Genomic DNA, 27,297 nt, shown 5'->3' with positions numbered 1-27,297 from the left:
CCCGTGACCTGCTTTGGCTCAAGAATTTTAACAGACGTGAGAGGAAAAGAGAATTTCAATGTGCTTGTGTAATCTGGCTTGCTTCTTGAGCCTCTGCAATCCACCGTGAAAAGGACATGGCTTGGATAGCTGTTGGTTCAAGGAGAACGAGAAAACATGGGGAGAAGACCTGAACCCAAACCTCAGTCTAGAGGCAAGCCCAGCTGAGTGCAGCTGTATTGATTGAACTCTAGCCAGTATGCAGACCCACGAACATGAAAAATATTGTTGTAAGCTCCCGAGGTTTTGAGATTTTCTTTTATTACACAGAAAATACTGACTAATATACCTTCTGTCCTCCTTCATGAATCTGGACTAGCTGTTGCTCTATAGAGCTATTGTCCTGGGATATGCCTTTGCGTATATATTGGGCCAGATCCCCCATTTATTTAATTCTGTGACTTTCTTTTTCTTGGTTTATTTCCTTGTTTTAAAGGAGCACATCCTCAAGTAGCTACCTGAGAATGCCTGCAAGATAGGAATATCTTTTGAGACCCATGCATATCTGAACACATTTATTGGGCCATTACATTTGATTAATAATTTGGCTAGGTTTGTACTTCTAGGTTGAAAATAATTTTCTCTCATAATTTCACCATTTTCTTTCAGCTTCCTATGTTGCTTTTGAGGGATATCATTATGACTCCTTATTCTTTGTATGTGACTTTAGTTTTCCTTTGGAAGCTTTTAGAATCTTCTTTATGTCCTGAGGGTTTTGATATTTCAATATGATATGACTGGGTAGGAATCTGCTTTCAACCAATGGGCATTTGGTGGATCCTTTCAGTCTGAAAAATTCATGTCCTTTAGCGATGGAAAATTTCTTCTATACTATTTATTTGATAATATTTTCTACCTCACTTAATCCTTTTGTTTTTTTCTGGCTGCGTGGCTTGCAGGATCTTAGTTCCCTGACCAGGGATTGAACCTGGGCCCTCAGCAGTGAAAGTGTGGCGTCCTAACCACTGGACCACCCAGGGAGTTACCGCTTCTTTCTTTTAAAAACTCCTACTAGGTGGATGTTGGGCATTCTTAATTGCTTTTTCTAACTTTATCTGGTCTCTCACATTTTCCATTTCTTTTTGTTTTACTTCTTGGGAGATTTTCTCAAGTTTATCTTCCAATTATTTTATGGATTAAAAAAATTAACTACCATATCTTAAAATTCTAAAAGTTATTCTCTTCTGTTTTTTTTTTAATATAAATTTATTTTATTTTATTTATCTTTGGCTGTGTTGGGTCTTCGTTGATGCGTGCGGGCTTTCTCTGGTTGCGGCGAGCGGGGGCTACTCTTTGTTGCGGTGCGCAGGCTTCTCATTGCGGTGGCTTCTCTTGTTGTGGAGCATGGGCTCTAGGCATGCGGGCTCAGTAGTTGTGGCTCGAGGGCTCTAGAGCGCATGGGCTTCAGTAGTTGTGGCGCACGGGCTTAGTTGCTCCGCAGCATGTGGGATCTTCCCGGACCAGGGCTCGAACCCATGTCCCCTGCACTGGCAGGCGGATTCTTAACCCCTGCTCCACCAGGGAAGCCCCTCTGTTATTATTTTTAAAAGAAGGAGCTTGTTTTTCTTTCATGGCTATATTATTTTCTCTTTTTTCTCTATAGATATCATAGATTTGGGGGGAAGTTTTCCTGTATTGCTTCTGCTTCTTCTAGGGGTCTGCCATTACTGAATCTTTTAATTCTTTGATGAGACTTCCTGGAAGGGGTAAGATTTCAGTGATGCCGTCATTCAAAGGGAATTCAAGTCCTTAAAGAAGGTTTTATAATGACTATGCCAAAGGTTCCCTGGGTCACAGAGAAGAGATCCTACCCAATCAAAGATGCCTTTACCAGTTTGGAACCCATCAGTACAACCTTCTCTTTGGGCCTCCAAAGCTGTGTGGTGCTTTCAAGTGAAAGTGAAAAGCAGTAGGAATTATTGTTAAAACAAGGCCAGGACTTGCCTACAAAAGTCTTCATTTTAACCATTTATGGAGATCTACATTTCTTTATGTAGATACAAGTTTCTCTCTGATATCACATTCCATCTTCCTGAAGAAGTTTCTGTAATATCTCTTGTAATGCAAGTCTGATGAAAATGAATTCTCTCAACTTGTATTTGTCTGAAAAAGTACTTAATTTTTATTTTTGAAACATTTTCATTGGGTTTAGAATGCTGAGTTGACAGTTTCTTCCTTTAGCACTTCAAAGATGTCACTCTACTGTCTTCTAGCTTACAGAGTTTCTGGTGAGAAGTGTGCTTTGTTCCTCTGTATAATGTCTTTTTTCTCTGGCTGCTTTCAAGATTTTCTCTTTATCTTTGGTTTTTGGAATTCGAATATAAGTCCAGGCATGTGTAGTAGTTTAAAAACATGCATACAAATTCTTTGATGTTTTAGAAGGTGGAGCTTAATTCCCCTCCTCTTAAGTTTGGGATAGACTTAGAGACTTGCTTCTTTTTTTCCAGGTATAAGGTGGAGTTTTTAAAATTTTTGTCTTGATTTTTTTTTTTTTTTTGGATTGAGGTTTAATTGACATATAACACTGTATTAGTTTCAGGTGTGCAACATAATGATTCAATTATATGTATTGCAAAAGTGATCAATGTCTCGTTAACTGTCACCATACATAGTTCCAATTTTTTTTCATATTACATCCCTATGACTTACTTATTTTATAACCTGAACCTTACTTTGTACCTTTTGACCCCCTTAACCCATTTCACCCACCTCCCCACTCGGCCCTGCCTCTGGCAACCACCAAATTGTTTTCTGTAGCTATACCTTTTTTTTTTTTAAGATTCCACATATAAGTGTGATCCTCAAGGTCCATCCATGTCCCAAATGGCAAGATTTCATTTTTTTAATGGCTGAATAATATTCCAGTGTGTGTTTATATCTCACATTTTCTTTACCCATTCATCCATCAAGGGACTCTTAGGTTGTTTCCAAACTTTGGCTATTGTAAATAATGTTGCAATGAACATGGGGATGCATACATCTTTCTGCGTTAGTGTTTTCATTTTCTTTGGATAAATACCCAGAAGTGGAACTGCTGGATCATAAGGTAGTTCTATTTTTAATTTTTTAAGGAAACTCCATATTGTTTTCCATAGGAAACTCACTTCTAATGGAGAGACTATGGTGGGAATAATGGTGTGGTACGTCTGAGACCTAGATCATACAAAACAGTGCTGCTTCTGCCTGACTCTAAGATTGCTCTGGGAATGCTAACTGCCACATTGTGAGGACTTTAAGCTGGTATGCTTTAGTCATCAGGAAATTATAATTATTTTATATATTTAATTGTCAGAAAAAGGCAGCTGGATGAGGAGTTACTGTAATGGGAAGAAACTATCAAAGATAAAATCCCAAATCATGAAATTATGCCATAGAAAGCATATTGAGTGATTTGCTCTTCCAGCAAGCACTAGGTAAGCATCTACTCTGTGTCTGAGTATGCCCAGAGAAGCCAAAGAAATCAAGCAGAGGAAGACCCTAAGACAGTTTTGTAATTTTAAGCTGTTAAAATATGAACCTTGACTTCTTTGATACAGCTCTATTAAAATGTAGTTTTACTTTTTAAAATTGATAGACTTTGTTTTTTAGAGCAGCTTTAGGTTCACAGCAAAACTGGGTGGAAAATATAGAGTTCCCGTATTTCACACCTGCCCCAAAGTCTCCCCACTATCAACATCAGCATCGGAATGGCACCTTTATTACAACAGATGAACCAATATTGACACATCATTATCAACCGAATTCCACAGTTTACATTAGGGTTCACTCTTGTCCATTCCATGGGTTCTGACAAATGTATAATGTCACATACCCACCATTATCATACAGAATAGTTTCACTGTTCTAAAAATCCCCTGTTCTCTACCTGTTCATCTCTGGCCCCCACTCAAGTTCCTAGCAACCACTGATGTTTTTTACTCTCTCCATAGTTTTGCCTTTTCCAGAATGGAATCATATAGTATGTAGCCTTTGCAGATTGGTTTCTTTCACTTATGGTTTCTCCATGTCTTTTTCCAGCTTGATAGCTTATTTCTTTTTAGTGCTAAATAATATTCCATTGTCTGGATGTACCAGAGTTTGCTTATGCACTTGCCAATCAAAGAATATCTTGGTTGTTTCCAAGTTTTGGCAACTTGAATATGAATAAAGCTGCTACAAACATTTGTGTATAGGTTTTTGTGTGGACATACATTTTCAACTTCTTTGGGCAAATACCAATGAGTACAATTACAGGATTGCATGGTAAAAGTATATTTAGTTTTTTAAGAAACCGTCAAATTGTCTTCCAAAGTTTGTGCATTCCCACCGGCAATGAATGAAAGTGCCTGTTGCTCTGTGTCAGCATTTCGTGCTGTCAGTGTTCCAGATTTTGGCCATTCTAATAGGTGTGTAGTGGTATCTCGTTTGTTAATTTGCATTTCCCTGATGGCATATGATGTTGAACATCTTTTCATATGCTTATTTGCCATCTGTAGGTCTTCTTTGGAGAAGTTACCTGTTCAGATCTTTTGCCCAGTTTGTAATCTGGTTGTTCATTTTGTTATTGTTGAGTTTTAAGAGTTCTTTGTATATTTTGGATACCAGTCCTTCATCAGATACTATGTTTTGCAAATATTTTCTCTCAGTCTATGGCTTGTCTTCCCATTCTCTTGATATTTAACTTCAATACATTAAAAAAAAACCTTGGGGCTTCCCTGGTGGCGCAGTGGTTGAGAATCTGCCTGCCAATGCAGGGGACACGGGTTCGAGCCCTGGTCTGGGAAAATCCCACATGCCGCGGAGCAACTGGGCCCGTGAGCCACAACTACTGAGCCTGCGCGCCTGGAGCCTGTGCTCCTCAACAAGAGAGGCCGCGACAGTGAGAGGCCCGCTCACCGCGATGAAGAGTGGCCCCCGCTTGCCGCAACTAGAGAAAGCCCTCACACAGAAACGAAGATCCAACACAGCCCAAAATAAATAAATAAATAAATAAATTTATTAAAAACAAAACCAGCTTACTTTAAAAAAAAAGTTTCTTAAATTTGATGTATAATTTTTTGATATACAAAACTGAGGTAACTCACATCATAAAATTTACCCTTTGAAGTGTACAATTGCGTGATTGCACAAAGTTGTGCAACCGTCACCACTATGTAATTCTGTAACATTTTCATCATTCCAAAAGAAGCCCATTATCAGTTGTTCCCATTCCCCTCTTCCCTCAGCCCCTGGCAACCACTAATCTACTTTCTGTCTCTATTGATTTGTCTATCTAGACATTTCCATATAAATGGAATCATAATATGTATTCTTTTGTAACTGGCTTCTTTCATTTAGCATGTTTTCAAGGTTCATCCATGTTGTAGCATGAGTCATTACTTCATTCTTTTTATGGATAATATTCTATTGTATGGATATACCACATTTTGTTTATTCATTCATTAGTTTGATGGGCATTTGGGTTGTTTCTACTTTCTGAACATTTGTGCAACAAGTTTTTGTGTGGGTGTATGTTTTCATGTCTCTTAGGTATACTTAGGAATGGAATTGCTGGGACATGGAAATGCTATGTTTAATCTTTTAAGGGACTGCTAGACTCTTTTCCAAAGTGGTTGCATCATTTTACATTCCCAGTTTCTCAGCATCCTCACCAACACTTGCTATTGTCTATCTTTTTGATTATAGCCATTCTAGTGGGTGTGCAGTTTTGGTTTGCATTTCCCTGAGGGCTAATGATGTGCTTATTGGCCATTTGTGTATCTTCTTTGGAGATATGTTTACTCAGATGCTTTTCCTATTTAAATTGTCTTTTTATTGTTGAGTTGTAAAAGTTTTTTATTTACTCAGTATACTAGACTGGCCAGAGAAGGATGGGGGTTTTGGAGGAAGTACAGTTATTGTTGATAAAATTTAGATGTGACCATGATACAGGTGACTAAGGTGGGCAGGGGCATAAAAAGGTCACTAAATGTAAGCAAAGTAGGGTATTGGATAAGTCATTCATGGGAAGTTGAAGCCACCAAGAATGATGGCATGTGTTGAGAAAGGGAGAAAGTGATACGGGGCCTAAGATCTTCCTTGTGTGAGGGAAGTTGTTGAGAGATCAGTAGATAGGGCAATGACAGAGGGCTGCAATAGTCAAACTGCTGAATTTAAAAAAGCTAGGAGGAAAGATGAGCAATAATCACAGAGAAGCAGTGGGGGCTCACTTCCTGGGTCTGACAATAAAAGCAGCTTCCACCTAAGAGGACTACAGGGGAAGAAGCATCTTAAGGGACAGCCAGAGTAAATGATACCTTCAGGAGACAGTTGAGGTGAAAAATGTTCTCTGACATAAATCATAGCAATGTTTTCTTAGGTCAGTCTCCCAACACAATAGAAATAAAAGCAAAAATAAACAAATGGGACCTAATCAAACTTATAAGCTTTTGCACAGCAAAAGAAACCATAAACAAAATGAAAAGACAACCTATGGACTGGGAGAAAATATTTGCAAATCATGTGACCAACAGGGCTTAACTTCCAAAATATACAAACGGCTCATATAACGCAATAACAAAAAAACAATCAAAAAATGGGCCTAAGACTGAAATAGGTATTCTTCCAAAGAAGACATACAGATGGCCAACAAACACATGAAAAGATGCTCAACACTAATTATTAGAGAAAAGCAAATCAAAACTACAATAAGGTATCACCTCACACCAGTCACAATGGCCAACATCAAAAAGTCTACAAATAACAAATGCTGGAGAGGGTGTGGAGAAAAGGGATCCCTCCTACACTGCTGGGGGAAACGTAAATTGGTACAGCCACTATGGAGAACAGTATGGAGGTTCCTTAAAAAACTAAAAATAGAACTACCATATGATCCATCAATCCCACTACTGGGCATATATCCAAAAAAGACGAAAGCTCTAATTCCAAAAGACACACGCACCCCAATGTTCATAGCAGCATTATTTACAATAGCCAAGACATGGAAGAAACCTAAGGGTCCATGAACAGATGAATGGATAAAGAAGATGTGGTATATATACACAATGGAATATTACTCAGCCATAAAAAAGAATGAAGTAATGTCATTTGCAGCAACATGGATGGACCTAGAGATCATCATACTAAGTGAAGTAGAAAGAGAAAGACAAATATTATATCACTCATATGTGTAATCTAAAAAGCAGTACAAACGAATTTACAAAACAAAAACAGACTCATGGACATAGAAAACAAACTCATGGTTACCAAAAGGTAAGAGGTGGGGAGGGATAAATTGGGGAGTATGGGATTAACAGATGCATACTACCATATATAAAATAAACAACAAGGATTTACTGTATAGCACAGAGAACTATATTCAAAATCTTGTAATAAACTATAATGGAAAAGAATTGGAAAATAAAGAATATACACATCTACACATATAACTGGATCACTTTGCTGTACACCTGAAACTAACACAATATTGTAAATCAACTATACTTCAGTAACAGAAAAAAAAAAAAGAAAAAAAAGGTGAAGAGATGTAGCAAACATTCCAACAAGATGCTTATATAGAAAAATTTGTTGATTATTGAAGGAAGAACTGGGGGGCACAGGGAAGTGTTGGGAACACTATGTGATGAGGTGATGGTAGATGACCACTGAGGTTCAGACCTCTTGAAATTACTTTGACAAACCTGTGAGGAATGCTGGGATTAGACTGGAACGACTCTTGGAGGATGGTGGGCAAAGAGTTCCAGGATTGTGGTGGTGGGTATATTCCTTATTTCTGCAACTGATCATGGCCCTGCGGGTGGCACACTGGTGACTGCCCTCTTCCCCCAACCCTAGGGGGTATTACCCTTGTCCTAGGTCAGCTCCTTGGAGCCCAGTGGGTGACCCAAATCTTTATCCTTTAAAGAATATGAGTACTTAGTGGTTCTGTTATTTAATACCTAGATCAATTAAGACCACAGTAGAGAAAATTGTTTAGGGGGAAAAAAAAAAACACATGGAAATAAATCTGAAAAAACCACCTAGAACAAAGGTTCTTTTTTCAAGTTCACCTTTTTTCATACTGTCCTTTCTTGCCTTATGGTTTCTAGTCCTCGCTTTATTTCTCTGAATATTTTAAACATACTTTATTATTTTTTATTTATTAAAATTTATTTATTTATTTATTTTTGGCTGTGTTGGGTCTTTGTTGCTGCGCGCGGGCTTTCTCTAGTTGTGCCGAGTGGGGGCTACTCTTCCTTGCGGTGCATGGGCTTCTCTTGTTGCAGAGCACAGGCTCTAGGCATGTGGGCTCAGTAGTTGTGGCTCACGGGCTCTAGAGCACAGGCTCCGTAGTTGTGGCGCACAGGCTTACTTGCTCCGCAGCATGTAGGATCCTCCTGGACCAGGGCTCGAACCCATGTCCCCTGCATTGGCAGGCAGATTCTTAACCACTGCACCACCAGGGAAGTCCCTAAACATACTTCTTTTATTTTTTTTATTTTTAATTTTTTAAAAATAAACTTATTTATTTATGGCTGCGTTTGGTTTTCGTTGCTGTGTGGGCTTTCTTTAGTTGCGGCGAGTGGGGGCTACTCTTCGTTGCAGTGCGTGGGCTTCTCATTGCAGTGGCTTCTCTTGTTGCAGAGCACAGGCTCTAGGTGCACAGGCTTCAGTAGTTGTGGCACATGGGCTCAGTAGTTGTGGCTTGTGGGCTCCAGAGTGCAGGTTCAGTAGTTGTGGCGCATGGGCTTAGTTGCTCCACGGCATGTGGGATCTTCTCGGACCAGGGATCGAACCTGTGTCCCCTGCATTGGCAGGCGGATTCTTAACCACTGCACCACCAGGGAAGTCCCAACATACTTCTTTTAAATTCAGATTCTTCTACTACAATTCTTGGAGTGCAAATTCTCCCACTTGTTGCATCTGCTGAGTTTGCTCTCCTTCGTGGTGGTTTGCTTCTTCTTCTTTCATTTTCTCTTCTCCTCCTCCTTTGTTTGGGGTAAGTTTTCCTGTAAGCTCATTTCAATAGGACTTGTTTTTCCAAAGGTTCCTTTGTGAAAACTTGGTTACAAGAATATCCTTACAGAACAGTTTTGTGTTTGCTTCTAAGGGATCCTATGGCCCAGGACCAGTTTTTTGTTAGCTTTTCATCTTGACATTCCAGTAACATTTGGGTATTGTGAATTTGGACCACATTCTCACAAACAGCAAATGTCTTAGTTTCTTTGTAGCTGACTCTTTCTACTTACATCTCTGAGTGATGTTAGACTTTTTTGTATTTCCCTACTGATTCCCAGGTTAAGGAGCAGTGTTTTTCTAGTCTTCATTTCACAAGGAAGTAGTCCTTTGAGACTCCTGTTTCAGTGTTGAAGGCCTAGCATTCAGCCATTAGGCCTATATCTGAGTCCCAAGTTTCTATGAACTCTTTGACCTCCACTCTCACAAACCCTCTGACTTTTGGGTTCCCATTCATTTCTGGCACCCTGGGATTTCCCATTTTTGGTTTTAAGTACAGTTGTGTGTCAAACTTTTTTTTTTTTTTTTTGGCTACATAATATTCAATATTTCTATATTTGAGGTAGGAAGTGAGTTTCCCTGGAACTACTCTGTTGTATTCATACATTGGTCAGAAGTCACCCCCAAACATTCTGCATATTGCAATCAAAGGGTCTTTTAAAAACACAAATATGGCCATTTCATCCCCTCAGCATGGCATTCAAGGCACTATGAAGTCCGGAAACTCGCCTCTCTAGCTTCATTTCCCACCACTTTCTCCTCTTCTTCACACTCACATACACCCTCTACACTCCAGTCACAGACACTAATTCTTCTCTTTCTATTCTCTCATAATTTTATTTAGGGTGTACATTGATAGTAGTTACATTTACTTATCCTCTAGTTTGCATGCTATCAAGATGGAATTGTAGTAACTGACAGCAGTAGTAACTCATTATCTCCCTAACCCAGAAAACAGTAGCTCCATATGGTGAAGTCACTAGACACTTCAGTATAACATGATTTTAATTTTATTAAATTAAAGATGTTCGAATCTAACTATGCTTGCACTGAATTGTATATTAATTAAAGAATTGACACTTTAATGATATTAAGTCACCCTTCCAAGAACCTGGTATGTCTTTTCATTTGTCAGATCTTGTTCTATGCCCTTCAATATGATTTTTTCTTGTTTATTCTTAGTATTTTATAATTCTGAATAGGTATCACATTAATATGGTTCAAAATTTTAAATTATAAAAATGAATAGTGAATTTACCCTTCCATTGCAGTCTCCTCTCTGCCCAATTCTTCTCTCTTCCAGAGATATTTTATATATAGATGAGCAAATACATACACCTATTTATTTCAATTGTGAATGGAATACTTTTGTTATTGTTTCTAGTTGATTATTGCTGGAATAGAAAAAAGCTATTGATTTTTGTACATTTATCTTTTATTCAGACACTTACCAAATTTCCTTATTAATGCTAATAGGTTTTACTTATAGCCTCCTACATCTCCTAAAAACAGTCACATATCAGCAAAACAAGATCATTTATTATTTTCCAATATATACCAATTACTCACTTTTCTTGCCTAATTATTTGCACCTGAATTTTCAAAGCAATGTTGACTCTTGTCTTATTTCAGACTCTAAAAGAAGTAGCTTTAGTATTTATAATTAAAATAGTTTGCTATTGGTTTTTGATGAATGGTTTCTTTTACTTGGAGTTTATCAAATCATACTTAAAGCTGTAATATTTTATCAAATGCTTTTTCAGCATATACTGATAAAATGTTCATCTCCTTTCATTAAAAACTTTATTCTGAAATAATTTTAGACTTACAGAAAAGTTGCAAAAACAATACAAAGAGTTCCTGTATACCCTTCACTCAGATTTCCTCCATGTGAATACTTTACTTTTGTTTTATCATTATGTATACTTTTGTGTGTATATGTATAATTTAGCTTCCTGAAACATTTGCCAACTGTCTTTATCTTTAAATATTTCAATGTATATTTTCTAAAAACAAGGATATTCTCTTACATAATCATAAGAACTATTATCAAAATAAGAAAATATTAATCTACATTTAAATAATCTTCAAGTTCTCGATGTAATGGATTATATTAATAAATTTCCTGATACTGAGGCTTGTATTGCTGAAATAAAACTTATGTAATTATGTTATATAATTCAACTTAATTTTATTTGGAAGTTTTGCCTCTATAGTCGTAGATGAGATTAAGCTATGGCATTCTTTTTGGCAGTTTATCGGGTTTGAGTATTAATCTTACGCTGGCCTTTAAAAATCAACTGAGCATCTTTCCATCTTTTCCCATGATCTGAAGCAGTTTATATAGTAATTAAAAATTACCCGGATCTATTTTTTGGGCTGGATGATGGCTACAGTGGTATTCACTTTGTGGATAACTCATTGAATTGTATACTTGTGATTTGTGTACTTTTCCATGTATATGTCAATTTAAAAAGTTTAAGTAAAAGAAAACAATCTTTTAAAAAGATAAAATTTTAATCACCTTTCCAATCTCTTCTTTTGGTAACTAACTGGCGTATTCAAACCACTGACTTGGGTTAGTGTTTGCTAGGAAATGATCTATCTGCTCTGTTTTCAAAATTGTGGCCACAGACTTCTCCTAAAATTATTTTAAATACTTTCATATATGTGGTTATGTCTGATTTCTCATTCCTAATCTTGGTCTTTTTTTTTTTTTTTTTGCTTTTTCCCTATATCAGGCTGAGGAGATTTTATCTATTTTATTGGTGTTTTCAAAAAGAATAGTTTTCTTCTTATCCTTTCTCCTTTTTTTGTTTTTTGCATTCCTACTTAACTTCAGGTTTTATCTTTAATTGATCCATTTTCTATTTTCCTACGGTTTAAATATGTTTTTTTCTAAATTCCTAAAACCATCACTACACATCTTTGAATTTTTCCTTTTGAACAATAAAGATATTACATTTTCATCTGCAGGTCCAGCCTCATGTATTTCTGGATACTCAGTAAGTATCTGGGGTCTTACTTTGCCCCATTCACTGAGGGTCTAGCAGGTTCTACTGCCTGGCCACAAACACATGACAAATGTGTGCTCCATGAACATATTACTGTTCTGTCCTGGGACTCACTATGAAGGTCTATGCTTGCTGCAGGGCCCACCCATCCATCTAAATACCTGGAGCAGCCATCATGTGATGGCTCTGTGCCAGCTTCTATGAATAGGATAGTGAGTGGAATAACTGGGTATCTCCCCTCTTGGATCTTACACTCTATTTGTTCTTACATAGAACAAATAATGCAAGTGAGCTGAGTACTGCCTAGGATGCTATGGTCCAACATCACCTAGGAGGTCTAGCTAAGAATCCCTACAAGTGATACTCAAGTTCCTCAGAATCTGAGGGTCTACCCTGTCCCCTATCCTCTTCTCAGAAAGGTGGCCATTGGGTTTTCTTGTACAAAAATTATCTGGTTTTGAGTTATATGTCTGCTGCTCCTGGCCACAGCTGACTGAACCAAGGGACTGACAGCCAAGCATAAGAACTTTATCCAATAGGAATGTTCCATATAGGATGGTCACCGACTGACTTAATTAGAGCCTCTAAGGGAAGTCTGAACAAAAAACAGAGTGAGAGGAGAAGAAACAGAGATAGCAGGAGAGGAAGAAGCAGAAAAAGAATAGTAAAGTCATAATAATAAGAGCAAATCGCAAACCCTGTGGTATTGGATTAGAACTGTAGGCATCAATATGGACTCATGGTTTTTAATAATATACAGATGGACAGATACAGTAATAAATTCAGTTGTGCGATACATGTGTTAACATACACACATATATTTCCTAGCTTTGTGTGCTGAAAAGGCCTAGAAGCAACAACACTCCAGTAGCAATGAATATACCACCCTGGTTTCTAAGTACCATTCTCAAATAAAAGGAACCAGGAGCTGCTTAGAGAAATGGCTGATGCCAGGGCTGGGACAAGAAAAGTATGAGTGAGCCTGGAACATCCTGTGGTACCAGAAAGTAAGGCAATACTAAAAAAAATGATGGGGCAATGTTGAAACAACACAGGAGCCAATTTAAGAGCTCCCAATGGCCAAATCTAGGCCAAATGAGCAAAAAAATAAACTATGTTAGTATTAGGTTATAATCCATAGACTAAAACAAATATACATTAGTTTATACTGATATAAATAAATTACTGAATAAATAAATGGGGAAAAGAGACAGCTGTTCCTTACAGTAGAATACCAATTAATAAATATAGATGGAATAAGAAAAGAGAAAGTCATCATTAGGCAAATACAATATTAATGCTTGTTATAAGTAAGAACCATTGATGGATGCTAAAAATCAGTGGGCAAAATTCTAAGGATAAATAAGACATCTATACAGCTCCTATCTTTCCATGAGATTCTTATTAATTTCAAAAGGGAAATTAGTATTCTTACAGTGGAGAAACTGGCACACACAACCTCAGCCATGTGCCGCCGCTATGAGGCACTAAGAAGGGCACAGCATCACTTGTGGGCTAGTCTTGCCCAAAATGTACACCCTCAATCTAATCATGTGAAAACAGCAGACAAACCCAAATTAAGGGACATTCTACAAATTAACTGATCTGGACATTTCAAAAGCGTCAAGGTCATAAAAGGCAAAGAAAGCCAGAGGAACTGTCACAGGCTGAAGGAGATGAAGAAAACATAACAAAATGCAATGTGGGCTCCTCGATTGGATTCTGGACCAGAAAAAGGACATCAGTGGGGAACATGGCAAAATTTGAATGTCTACAGATTAGTTAGTAGTACTGTATCATGTTAATTTCCTGGTTTTACTAATTATACTGTAATTTAATAATTTTTAAAGATGTTAATATTAGGAGAAGCTGGTGAAGGGTGCATGGGAACTCTATTATTTTGGCAACTACCTGTAAGTCTAAAATTATTTCAGAACAAGAAGCAAAAAAAAAAAAATAATAACACACAAAAAAGAATGGCACGTGAGCCACAACTACTGAGCCCACGTGCCACAACTACTGAAGCCTGTGCACCTAGAGCCCGTGCTCTGCAACAAGAGAAGCCACTGCAATGAGAAGCCCACACACCACAATGAAGAGTAGCCTGTGCACCGCAATGAAGAGTAGCCCCCGCTCGCTGCAACTACAGAAAGCCCGCGTGCAGCAACAAAGACCCAACACAGCCAAAAATAAATAAATAAAATAAATTAAAAAAAAAAAAAGAATGGCAGTCACTGAGGTTAAGAAGCAGCAGACAATTCCTTGAGGGGCTGGACAGTGACTGCTGGAGCATCTGCTGGAGCCCACGTTCTGGCTTCTGACTGCCTCACACCCGCCATGTTGTCATCACCCAAGGGACTTTGATTCCTGCCCCCATTTTCTGCTTCCTGAAAGAGACTTTGTAACACCAAAGGAAGGTTCCAAAATGGCCCTGCAGGGGGAGGGTGATGACATGGTCATCGATGATGGCTATTGCAGATGGTTCCCAAGGATGTACCAAACCTTGCTGTGCCCTGCTGAGGCTGGAACATGTGTCCGTGGAATGCCTTGGGGGATGGTGTGCAGTCCCTCTGCTTAGTGACTAACATGCAGACTGCACAGGGGAGCTGTTTATTCCAGGTTCACTTAGCTGGGACCATAGTATAGACGGGGCTGAGGCAGGCTCCATGGCCATCTGGGCAGAGCCCGACCCCATGATTCCTTCTCCTGCAGTTCCCCAATGTCTATGTAGTTGGTCTCCTGAAGGAGGCCCTGTAGAGCTGACCTTGCTTGGTCGTTTGGTAACTTCTGTCCAGTCTCCATGTAGGGCAGGGTAGTGCCCAGTCAGCCTTCCTCCTAAAGATGCCCTATGCTGGCTTAGTTCCAAGGCTGGAGAGACATGGTCTGGTCTGACCTCTGAACACGGGGTGGGGAGGAACGGTAGCTATGACACGGTAGTGTCCCTGAGAGTCCCTTTCCCTTGGAATTTTAGGGCTTGGGAAAGAGGAAGCTACGGCCTAAATGCAGAACCTCTGTGCCTGGGCCTCTGCATTCTTCTCCATTCCCAGTGGAGACATTCTGGGGACTCAGTTGCATGAGAGCCAGCAGAGGGTGGCAGGTCACAGCCTGGTCCCTGTCTTCTTCCAGCCAGATCTGTTCTCAGCTGCCATACTTCTGAGCTTCCAGGAAACCTGATAAAGTTCCAGAAACTCTGGGACATGGGGATCACGCTGAAGGACAGAGATAAGGGACCTCCCTCTTCCCCCTGCCTTGAAGGGGATGGAGGAGCAGCTCCTCTCCCAGACACCTGTTAGCACATGTGGGGCCTACAAGGAAGGGATCAGGGTAGGGCAAAATTCCTGCTTTTGACTTTGGAGAGGAGTGAGAGGCAGGAGGAGAAGGTAGGTCGGTTACCATGCCACAGCCAAGGGGGCTTTATTAGGTGTTCAGGGCACGTATAGGCAGGTAGGTAGACGCTAGAGGGTGTGGCACACCTTCTCAGGGTTTAGTGGTGCCTGGATGTCCAATCTGTGGGTCTTGCTGTCCTTATCGATGATCTCCAGGCGCAGCTTGGGTGGACGCTTCTCAGCCTGGGGTGAGGGCAGTTCAGGACTCTTGAGTAGCTGCTTATCTGAGTCCTCCACAGTGATGCGCAGAGTGCAGCCCCCTGGCAGCAAGTCCTGCTCGTAGGCGGCCGCCAGCTGGTTCACCACACGGCGCTCCACCTGCAGGTGGTAGGTGAAGTGGTCTTCACTGCCAAAGCCTGGAGGCCCGGCTCTATCACTTACTGCTCAGGCAAGTGCTTACTCAAAGCTTCAGCTTTTTCATCTGCAAAAGGCTAACAACACAAGCTTGCAGGACAGTGCTAACGACACAATAATGTCAGTTTCTGAGGTTCTCAGCCCAGTTTCTCACACCGGTAGGGGTTCAAACTCAGTTACCCTCTAGGATAGGGGTTTTACTTGATTATATTGTTTTTGGTTCTGAAGGGGCATCTGCTCTGGCTAAGAACAATTCCAGCCTGTCTGGACAGGCTGGGAGCCCAGGGAATGGGTCTGGGGGCACCAGGGAGGGAGGTGTGGAGGTGTCTCACTTCTCTCAGGCTCCTGTGCTCACCTCATGCTTAATGGAGCGGGCGCCATAGTGCACGTTGTAGCCGTCGACCAACACGTCCGCCACCTCACGGTCCCAGAGCAGTGTGATGTTGTGCCTTTGCTTGGCCTGGGACAGGTCAGATAGGAGCATGCCTGAATGTGGCCCAGGGCTTTCTATCTCTCAGCGCTCTGGCCTGAGGCCTGGGCCTGTGAGAGACTGTGTGCCCTATAGCCACTGGCCCCCTCTGTGCTCCTTCTTCTGGAGGCGACGCTCCCAGCCCAGTGTTCCCTGACTTCCAGTAGGCAAATGTCCCACCCCCACCCACAGGCAGTCCCCGCTCTTACTCTCTTGGCCCAGAAATTCAGCTCCTTGTTGACGAGTTGGATGAGCTCCGAGTGGCAGAAGGGGAGGAAGTAGACGATCTCATTGATTCGTCCCAGAAACTCATCTCTCCTGAAGTGAGCCTATAGGGCCAGGTTAGGGATGGGGTGAACTCAGTGACCCAGAGGGTATAAAGGAATTACTGGACCCTACTGGGGAAGATGGGCGTGGGAGGGTTTCCGTATCTTCACAATGGCTAAGGGGATCCCCCCCAACCCGAGGCTCCAGCAGGAATGACAAAGAACTCTTACTTTTAGGATGGGGCGAATCACATTTTCCTTGAAGTTCTTAGAGATGGTGATCTTGTCACTAGTCTGGACATCCCCTGTAGAGACAGAATCATAAACCCAGGACTTTTGGGAGCTGTGCCTGCTCCTTCGCTCTATCCATGAAAAGAGCCCTGGTCCTGACCCTGACGGTCTGTGTGTTCCTGGTCAAGGTCTCACGCTGTCTGGGCCTCAGCCTTCTCCTCACCTGCACAATGAGAGGACTGGACTGGGTACCTTCTAGGCCCTTCCACTGCTCATGTACTGGTAGGAACTGTATGAAGGAAGGGAGGGGAGAGGAGAAGAGTCAGGACCAAGACTTGAGTCCTGACTTGTAAGTGGGCTGGAGAGTTCAATCCTAAATAGAAAGGTGACAGATGTGGCCTCCTGCCTGACATGCTCCTCCTTTCCACCTATGCAGGAAGGCTCCCTGGCTGAAAAAGGCTGTGTCACCTCCATACGGTTTCTGATCTGCTATGCCCTCAATGCACCGAAGTGTCTCCATCTGTTGAGTGTGCATCCCTTCAGTCCCCTTAGGCCCTGGCCTCTTCCTGGCCCCACGCCCTGGTGTGGCTCTGTCCATTACTCTGTCTGGAGCCCTCCTGTCACCCAAGAGACTTGGGCCTCCCTCCATGATCTAGTAGGGTGCTTGGTGTCTGGTCAGGGCCAGCTAGGGACAAAGATGCTACCAGGGCCCTCATCTGGCCCCAGGACCCCAATGCCATCCTGCCATCCTTGCCCCCAGGAGATGCGCTGGCAGCCTGGTCACTTGACCAGTTGCCCAGAGAGCTCGGGCCACGTGTTGTACCAAGGTTCTCGGCGATCCGGTTATGGCTCATCTCCAAAGCTTCCTGCCTCAGCTGCAGCGCGTGCTGTGCTATCTCGTCACTGCCCACATTGGAGGTCATGATGAAGATGGCGTCCTTGCAGTCGATGGTCTTCCCTTTTCCATCTGTCAGCCGGCCCTGGGAAGGAACCGTGACTGCATGGTCAGGGAGTGGTGAGGCTGGGCACCTCTCCCAGGAGCTCTCTCCAGAACCCCTGTGCCTCCCCCTCCTCCGGCAGAGTCAGCACTCCCTCCTCTGGGGTCTCTGAGCACTGTTCTCACACCTCGGCTACAGTGCTCACCTGCTGGGAGTGCCCCAGGCGAGACTGCACCTGCTGTCTGGCATCTCTGAGGGCACCCAGAAGCCAGCCTGACTGTACATGCATCCATCCAACACTCTCTTGGAGACCCACTCTGGGCCAGGCTCTGTGTTGGGGCACTGGGGACTCACTGAGCCTCTGACATGCTCCCAGTCTAGAGAAGGAGTGAGGTCAGGAAACAAGCAGTCACAATTCAGTGGTTAAGTGTTATGATAAAGGGAAGGCCAGGCTGCTGTAGGAGGTCAGAGAAGGGTATTCTACAGGGTCATTGTGAGGACCAGATAAATGAACTGAAACAGGTATAATCTCTGCATCTTTGGAGCCATCCTTTGGCCTGGTTAATGTTCCTCCTTTAACCAACTTGGGAAGTTGCCTTGGAATCTTTAGCTTTTTCTAGAGGTGACACAGAAGAAAGCATCTTTACTAGAAACAGATGCACCAAGGAAAGAGAAAAGGAGCAACAGTAGAGGGAGGAGACAGAAGAATGAGAAAAGTGTAGCTGTCCAGGGCCATTCAGTTCAAGGGCAAGGAACTCTGCCCACTCAGCAAACCTCAAGGCTAGCATGGTACAACAGCACTTTGCAGTCATTTATAAAAAAGCAATAATCAGGACCCCACTGAGAGGAACTGATGGAGTCTGACTTTGATGGGCACATCCACTTCCACTATCGGCGCCCTGCTTAGTGTTTTCCGTGCACTGTTGCACTCTGCCCACTAGAAGGTCGCTTTATGAGGGCAGAGGCTGGGTCTTGCTCTCACTGGGTCCTAGAACAGTGTCTGGCATATAGCAGGTGCTCAATACTTGCTTGCTGAATGCTTGAATCCTCACCACCCCTACAAAGAAGCTGAGGCTCAGAGAGGTTAAGTAATTTGTACAAGGTCTCACAGCTAGAATACAGTAGAGCTGAGGCTCTATTGAACTGTCTGACCCCAGAACCCATATCCTTCACTGTACACCAGGCTACTGGGGTCATACCAAAAGTGTGGGATAAAATGAGGCCTTATGCAATTTTCTTTCTCTAAATAAAAATTTCTCAGAATTCTGCCAAATTCAGTTTGCATCCTTTGATCCTGACTGGAAACAAGCTACCGGGACAGGTGTGGGGAGAGGCAGACCTGCCTGGGAACTCATCTGGGTTGCAGGCAAAAGCATAACTCCTGCCAAGTTTGAGAACATGGCTTTGGGGAAAGGTCACTGACCTCAGCCTGTTGGCGCCTGCCCAAGCCAGCGATGCTGGGCCCTGCCCCAGCCTCAGGTAACCAATCTTCCTCAAGTGTTTCCCTTTCCCTGGTGGCGAGGGCCTCACTCAAGGTCAGCCCTTCGTTCTAAGGCCAACGCAAAGGCAGACCAGCCCTGGCCCTCAGAGGTAAAAAAGAAAGGAATGTGCATTAACTGAGCGCCTACTGTGTACTGGGCATGGTACCAAGTGCTTTTCTGCCTCACTTTACACGGGACCTTGGCACAGGCCTCAGAAAGTGTTAGTTCCAAGGGGGTCTATTCAAAAGGGGCCTCGAGATCCAAGTCCTGGTCACTCTCCTGTCCCAGCCTTGGGAGGGACGAGGAGAAGGCAAGGATGCAAGCAGATGTTCCTGAGCTTGGCCATTAGTTTCCTACTTCACCCCCTGCTTATGGGTTACAACATGACAGAATCCACTAAGGGCAACTCTAGTTTTGGGGACCAGGTCTGCATGCATGTGTGATGTGCCCAAATGCATGCAGATGACCCCGTGTGTGTTCGCAGAGCTCATCCCTGAGGACTGAGCACACACACTGCTGTTCTGGCCAGGGCAATAACCAGTGGCCATTTCTTTCTGAGAGATCAAAGCTCTGCTCATAACTGGGCCTGAGGATGGGTCCCAGGTGGGTGAGGGGAGCAGGTGCAGTGTATTACTGACCCAAAGGGTGACTTTCACACTGTTCACGTCTCCTTCTCCTCAGAGTCCTTGGCAAGAAAATGTGTCCCAAAGAGGGAGCTGTTGCTGTCCTGCCTCTCCGCAATGACTGGAGTGCACGCACCCTGGGTGGGGCGTGAATGCTCACGTCAGGGTTATAGGGGCTGCTTTCCCCCCGTTTCTGTCCTTGAAGGGAGGAGCAGTGGGTGGGCTTCCTGGGATTTCTGCCCTGTGCTACAGACTCTGGGGTCAACAGAGAAGTGACCTGCATTAGCTCTGCTTCGTGTTTTGGTGACAGCATTAGGGCTTCTGCTTTTCTGGGTCCAAGCTTGGGAGGTCTGGGCTGGGTGGATATGGGGGGGCTTCCCTATTCCCCGAGACTGGATCAGGTGCCCTTATAACTCCTACTTATCCTAGCGCAGCACTCACCACAGTGGCTGGACTGCTTTTTGCTGCCTGTCTCCCCCTCGCTCAGAAACACTGAGGCAGGGACTGTCTGTTCTCCCTGTGTCCTCTGCCCTGCACTGAACCACATTCTCCTGGTTTGTCTCTTACTCTCTGGCAATTCTGTCTTGACTCTTTTTGGAGAGGTTGCAAGGCTGTTCTTACCTCTCTTCTCTGCACACCATATTCTCACTAGGTGAGAGATCTCATCCCTTCCTGTGGCTTCTGGTACTCTCTCTGTGCTGAAGCATTCCTGAGTCTCTACTTCCGGTGCAGGTCTCTCTTACATTCCAGACCGCTCAAACTGATGAGTGACTTCTTGGACATATCCATCTGGCTGTGGCATCTCATTTTCAACAATTCCAAACCTTAGCTCCTCACCTTCCTCATCAATCTGTTGCTCATCCCCCTGTGTTCCCTGCCCCAGGCTGATGGCAGCAGCACCCATGGGTCACCCAGGCCAGAAATCCTGCCGCTGGTCATCCTTGGTCCCTCCCTCTCTCCTCACATCCAATCGCCGAGCCCTGCACAGTTGACTTTCCGGGAGCTCTCCCCATCCCACAGCCCTGCTTGAGAGCAGGCCTCCCAAGCTCTCGCCTGGACTCTTCAACAGTCTCCTCGCTGGTCTCTCTTCTTCCTTCTAGTCCATTTGCTCACGGCTGCCTACAGGATCTTTATAAAGTGAAAACCTCATCATATTTCTCTCTTGCCTTAAGTCTTTAAAGGCTTCTTACTATTCACCAAAAAAATCCACACTCCTCTGCCTGGCATTCTAACCTGCCCCTGTCTACCTTATCCACCTATCTCCACCATTCTATTCTCACTTTCCCTCTGTAGTCAATCAATACTGAACAGCTGTAGTTCTCTGCATATACCAGGCTGCCTCATGCCCCTGTGCTTCTGCACACTGGGTGTCTACTGCCGGCCCTTCTCCACTCTGTTCACCTGGCAAATACTTATTCATTCTTGGAAGGTTTGCTGAATTACTACTGAATTAAGTTAGTCAACAGGGCATTTCTCCTGGTGCTGTGGGTTCTGGGAATGGTTGGAGTGAGACAAGGTCTCTGTCCTCAAGAAGCAAACATGCATAAATCTGGCTAAGTAAACTCAGATGGCAGCTTTGGTCAATGGAACCAAGGGCATAAACATCAGAAACTGTAGTAGGTTGTTGGGAGCTGTAGGAAGGAGTTATTATCAACTCCCAAAGGTAGTCAGTGGAGTGACAGCAGCAGGGGAGGGGTGGACAGGGCTTACACACAGGGGTGGTAAGCATTTTCCAGGTGGGGCTGGTTGTATTTCAGTCAGCAGTTGCCTTCCCTCTTTCTGGACCAGGAACCTCTCCAGGGAAGTGAGAGGCCGAACAGGCTGCTGTGCTCACCTTCCCTAAGCTGGGCTTTCCCTTCCTGTGAATGCTTCACTCCAGATCTACTGTTCGCTTTTGGCCTTAGCTGCATGGTAGTTACTATTTAAGCTGCAGGCTCTGGAACTGGACTGCCTGGGTTCAAATCCTGGATTTTCTCTCCCCAACTGTGTGACCATGGGTGAATTAGTTGTCTCACTTTACTTCAGTTTCTACATTTGTTACATGGAGTCAGTAATAATAACCATCTTCATAGGGCTGTTGGGAGGATTAAAGGAGTTCACACATGCAATAACAGCGCCTTGCACACAAAGTACAAAAATGTCAACTTTATCACATCTCCTTTCTACTGTCTACTAGGCAGGGAGTTCCCAGAGGGCAGGTTTGGGTCTGGTCCACAGCTGTGTACCTGAATCCCATCAAGAGGCTAGAAGGCAGCAGGAGGGGTGGGGGTGGGGGTGGTCTCAGAGCACAGGTGCGGGAAACAGAATATGTGACCTTTGAAGGCTTGGCCTTCATTCCTCAGTGGGGGTGGGGGGTGGGTCTCGAGACAGGGAGCAGATGAGAGCCTAGGAAGAGAGCAATAAACTGGGGCAGGGGCAAGGATGCTGGGCCAGGTGGGAAAGGCAGTGGGCAGCTGTGGGGACATTTGGATCTGGTTCTTCCTGGCTTGGTACCTGATGTGCTATTTGGTCCAGGGGTATCCATTCCTGCATCTCGTTAGTGCACTTTGACGTGGGAAGCAAACCTCTTTCCATCTTCCCAGGGCTGGAGGGGACTAAGTGGAAAGGTGGGCTGGACTCCATCCGGCCATGTGCTGGCTAATATAGTCCCTGCATGGGAGCAGATGGGAGGCCTCATCCCCAGTTCTGCAGGACCCCTGGAAAAGGTGGATGGCAGCCCCTCCCACGATCATAAGCTCTCCCTCCCCTGCTCAAGATAAGGACTGGTACAGATGGGGAGAACTGGGGCTCTGGGACCAGATGTATCTGCAGCCCATTACTGGCTCTTCCACACAGTAGGTCTGTGGCCTTGGGCAAGTCATTTATAACCTCGCTGAACCTCAGTTTCTTCATCTGTAACAAACGATGTGTACCTTGCCTGGCTATTGTGATGATTAGCAAGAACGTCTGTAAAATCTTTAGCACAGGCCTATTACATAGACTGTGCTGAAAAAGAGGAAGTTGTTCTCATTTAGAGCTCATTTCACCAGTTAAGAGGGAGACTGTCCTTGCTTGTGACCAGCCTGGAGCTCCTCAGGAGAAGAGGGTTCCATGAACCAGGGCACCACCATTCCATCATCATGGTCATCATCACAGACAGCAGCAACGTTATTAGCATTTTAAAGAACTGGTGAAAATGATGGTTGACACAGGGAGGAGCAGGAGCTGTCTGAGCCAGAAAGGTTCTTGGAGCTTACTGGATCCAGCCTCCTTGTTTGTCGCATGAGGTCCCTGATGCCTAGAGATGGAGCAGAGCTAGAACTAAAAATTCAGCTCTCTCTCTCTCCCCTGGCACCTCTGTCCCATTCTGTCTCTTTTGAAGGTAGTCTGGGCAGTCACAACATTTCAACTCTTGGGCAGTGCTGGTCTTCCTTGGGTGCCCAGTCTGGGCCCTGGTCCAGAGAGGGGGTGAAGCCACACCTGCTAAGTGACTGAACGTACACACGAGGAAGCAGCAACTTGAGGAATGATCAATTCTGGGCCCCTGGGTCCTGCTGTTCACAGGACCCCCATACCTACAGGTGTCCCCAACTCCATCCCGGCCCAAGCTGACTTGCACCTCATCAAACAGCTGCAGCATGATGGTGAGCACATCTGGATGGGCTTTGTCCACCTCATCGAAGAGCACCACAGCGTTGGGGCACTGCTTCAGCTTCTTGGTCAGCTGGCCACCCTCTTCATGGCCAATGTAGCCTGGTGGGGACCCAATAAACTTGGCCACCTGGTGGAAGGAAGGAAATAAGTTAGGAAGGCCTTTCTATATTTTTAGTTTTCAATATGGGGCATGCAACGGTAAGATGGCTTTATATACTGTTAAGATTGCCTGTCTCAACAAGGACAATCAGGTTGTCTCTTTGAGTGGAAGGAATCCTGCCGCGATGGGAGAGCAGATGATTTTTGCCGTGTTTATTCTTCAGAGCAAATCGTATGCAAAACAGATCAGTGACCCTGCTGTGTACATATGCCCCCCGCAAAGGACAAATCCCAAGGCTGCTGGAATTATCTCAGACCTAAACGACAAGTCACATCAAAATAGCCAGGCAGAGTCCTGTTGACAGGCTCTCCAAACCACACTTCACCAAGGACTCTCACTCACCTCATGCCGCTCCTGGAACTCAGACATGTCTAGCCTGATGAAACCCTGTGTGGAAACAAGCAGGAGTCCATTTGAAGAAGGCAGGGGGAAGGGTTAAGGAGGAGAGATCTCAAATATATTCCGGCTTTTAAGCCACACCAAGCCAAGATTTTCTATCCCATTTTCATGATATAGTTTTTTCTGGCTCCTTGCCTCCTTTTTCTGTCCACTCATCCCCGATTCCCTCATGCCCTACCTTAATAAACCCAAGTCGCGTTCCTGCCTTAAATCTGGCTTGGAATGTCTCTTTTTTCAGGCTTCTACTGGGTCTGATCACCACATCATCCACTCATCCCACATTCCCTGAGGGCATCCTGTGTCAAGCACTGGAGCTATGTCTGTTCTCCAGAAGCACCCAAGTGGTGCAGGCTGACATGGACAAAGTCAGTCACCATCAGCGTGGGATCATGATGAGATGGAGGGGAGCAACAAGCACCCAGACAGTTCCACGGTGCCCTCGACTTTGCAAGTCTATGTGGGCACATGCCCCTTTTTCTTTTTTTTAAGTATAGTTGATTTACAAAGTTGTGTTAGTTTCAGGTGTACAGCAAAGTGATTCAGTTATACATACATACATCCACATATATACATATATATATTCTTTTTCAGATTCTTTTCCATTATAGATTATTGCAAGATATTGAATACAGTTCCCTGTGCTATACAGTAGGTCCTTGTTACTTACCTTTTTTATATATAGTAGTGTGTATCTGTTAATCCCAAACTACTAACTTATCCTCTCCCCCTTCCCCCTCTGGTAACCACGAGTTTGTTTTCTACATCTGAGAGTCTATTTCTGTTTCGTAAATAAGTTCATTTGTATCATTTTTTTAGTGTCCACATGTAAGTGATATCATACAATATTTGTCTTTCTCTGTCTGACTTACTTCACTTAGTATGATAATCTCTAGGTCCATCCATGTTGCTGCAAATGGCATTATTTCATTCTTTTTTATGGCTGAGTAGTATTCCATTGTATATATGTACCACATCTTCTTTATCCATTCCTCTGTCGATGGACATTTAGGTTGCTTCCATGTCTTGGCTATTGTAAATACTGCTGCAATGATCACTGGGCTGCATGTATCTTTTCGAATTGGAGTTTTCATCTGTTCCAGATATATGCCCAGGAGTGGGATTGCTGCGACATATGGTAACTCTATTTTTAGTTTTTTAAGGAACCTCCATGCTATTCTCCACAGTGGCTGCACCAATTATTTTTATATTATTTATTAAAAAAAATTTTTTTTTAATCACAGTTTTTTTAAAAAATAAATTTATTTTATTTATTTTTGGCTGCGTTGGGTCTTCGTTGCTGTGCGCAGGCTTTCTCTAGTTGCGGCGAGCAGGGGCTACTCTGTTGCGGTGCACAGGTTTCTCATTGCGGTGGCTTCTCTTGTTGTGGAGCATGGGCTCTAGGCGCGTGGGCTTCAGTAGTTGTGGCTCGTGGGCTCTAGAGTGCAGGCTCAGTAGTTGTGGCGCACGGGCTTAGTTGCTCCGCGGCATGTGGGATCTTCCCAGGCCAGGGATCGAACCCGTGTCCCCTGCATTGGCAGGCGGATTCTTAACCACTGCGCCACCAGGGAAGTCCCTACTTTTCTTTTAAACTAATAAATCTTTCTCATTTATTTACATGTTTTCACTTCATTTAAGAGCTATCCAGAATATAGCTTGCAGCCCATCTCTCTCCATGGTTGGGCCTAGGGCTGATTTTCAAGGAACTGGCCCCCTGGGGTGAGGCCCGACCATAATTAGCCCCAGGGGAAGAGCACACCCTCTGGAGTGGGATTTGCGAGTTAACACAAGCAGAATGCCCACTCCTTTTCATGAAGAATTTAGGGATTTAGGGCATTATAAGGGCATTCAGAGGCCCTGTCTCTCCACCCAGATCAGGGTTCCCCAGAGACTCCTCAGGTTCCTCTCCTATTGGCACATGCTTCCATCTAAGAGAACGCACCCACTGCCTATACTTCTCCTGAGAGCTGGGGATGAGGGAGGGTGCGCCAAGACCCTGAGAGGGAGGTAGCTATGTCCGAAATCCAGGCCATACTCTAGTTTGGTTGCTGGCCAGAAATTCAGTCTGTGATGTATTCTATTTTTTTCTCTGTCCTGTCACTCTGTACGTGAGGTACAGGGTGGCAGAAAGAGCCCCAGGCTTGGCTTCCAGCCCCAGTTCTCCACTATCTGTGTGGCCTTGGCTGCCTTCCCTTCTGGAGCTGCAGTTTCTTCCTATATACTCAGGCCCTTATGCCCTCTCACTGTTTCTCCTTTATGTTATGGCCTGAGGAGAGGACCTAATCCAAGAGGTGGGAAAGGCCTTGGAGAAGATCTTAAGGTCATGAGGGGGTGATCACTGTTATCAGAGGACATGGAGCATTAGCCAGCAAGCATCTTCAGAGGGACCCAGGCAGCTCGGCCAAGAGAAACACTGGCTTCAGGAAGCGTGGGAAGATAGACATGGGGAAGCTGGGAGTGCTGCCCAGAGGGAGCAATGGGCTGGAAGCCACGAGATGGGTATCTGGATAATAGGTGACACTCACTGGGCGCTTACTATGTGTCTGGCGATGTTCTAAATAAGCGAGCTATAAAGGGCTTAGAATGTGTATAAGTCTATGAGGTAAAAGTACTATTATCATTCCCACCTTACAGATGAGAAAACCGAGCCACAGATTAAAGTAACTTTTCCAAGGTCACTCAAGCTTGACAATCTGGCTCCAAGCCTGTGCTCTTAGCCACTATACTCTCCTGTCTCATATTTCCCACTCCATCAATCAGCTGGGCTCTTGGCATCTTCATTTGAAGGGTTCTGAGCTTTGTGTCCAGAACCAGTGTCAATCAATGTCCCAAGGTAACAGGGAGTATAACTTCAGTGCTCACTTACGCTTATGTCAAATTACTTGGGTTCTTATCCTAGTCCTTCTACTGATTTGCTGAGTAACTCTCAACAAGTCTAAGGGCTTGATTTTCTTGGCTGGAATAATTTTGGTTTTCAAATGATCCTACCTTAGGGTTATCTAGAAGTGAGGCAACAATAATAACAATTATATCTAACATGTACTGATTGCTTACTATGTGCCAAGAATGGTGTTTAGCATTTTACATCATTATCTCACTTAACCTTCATAATAATCCAATGAGACAGGCACCATTATTGAATCCATTTTACAGATGAGAAAACTGATGTAAACAGAGATCTCAGCCAACTCCACAGAGTAGTTTAGTGTTGGACTCAGAGCCCTGCTCTTGATCCCTTCATCATACTGCCACTATAACTGCAGTCTTTAGGGCTTCACCACCCTACTTCAGGATGAAATCACAGAATGCCATTAAGGTTTTTTCTCAAGGATTA

General features: G+C 43.8%; 1 protein-coding gene across 1 annotated transcript in view; it reads right to left on the bottom strand.

Moving 5' to 3' along the window:
• Nucleotides 1-15,415: 15,415 nt before the first annotated feature.
• Nucleotides 15,416-27,297, bottom strand: part of CLPB (ClpB family mitochondrial disaggregase) — a 146,394-nt gene continuing 134,512 nt past the window's right edge. The window contains exons 10-16 of the mRNA XM_061202895.1: nucleotides 23,910-23,954; nucleotides 23,373-23,534; nucleotides 17,556-17,712; nucleotides 16,733-16,806; nucleotides 16,445-16,564; nucleotides 16,122-16,226; nucleotides 15,416-15,730 (exon numbers count right to left, since the gene is read on the bottom strand). Coding sequence (XP_061058878.1) covers nucleotides 15,482-15,730; nucleotides 16,122-16,226; nucleotides 16,445-16,564; nucleotides 16,733-16,806; nucleotides 17,556-17,712; nucleotides 23,373-23,534; nucleotides 23,910-23,954 — 912 coding nt within the window. The 3' untranslated portion in view covers nucleotides 15,416-15,481. The remainder of the gene's footprint in view (nucleotides 15,731-16,121; nucleotides 16,227-16,444; nucleotides 16,565-16,732; nucleotides 16,807-17,555; nucleotides 17,713-23,372; nucleotides 23,535-23,909; nucleotides 23,955-27,297) is intronic.

This window comes from Eubalaena glacialis, chromosome 10, assembly GCF_028564815.1.
Source record: "Eubalaena glacialis isolate mEubGla1 chromosome 10, mEubGla1.1.hap2.+ XY, whole genome shotgun sequence".
Taxonomy (NCBI): Eukaryota; Metazoa; Chordata; class Mammalia; order Artiodactyla; family Balaenidae; genus Eubalaena; species Eubalaena glacialis.
Note: the sequence above shows the minus strand (reverse complement) of the source record. Positions and strands in the feature narration are given on the sequence as shown.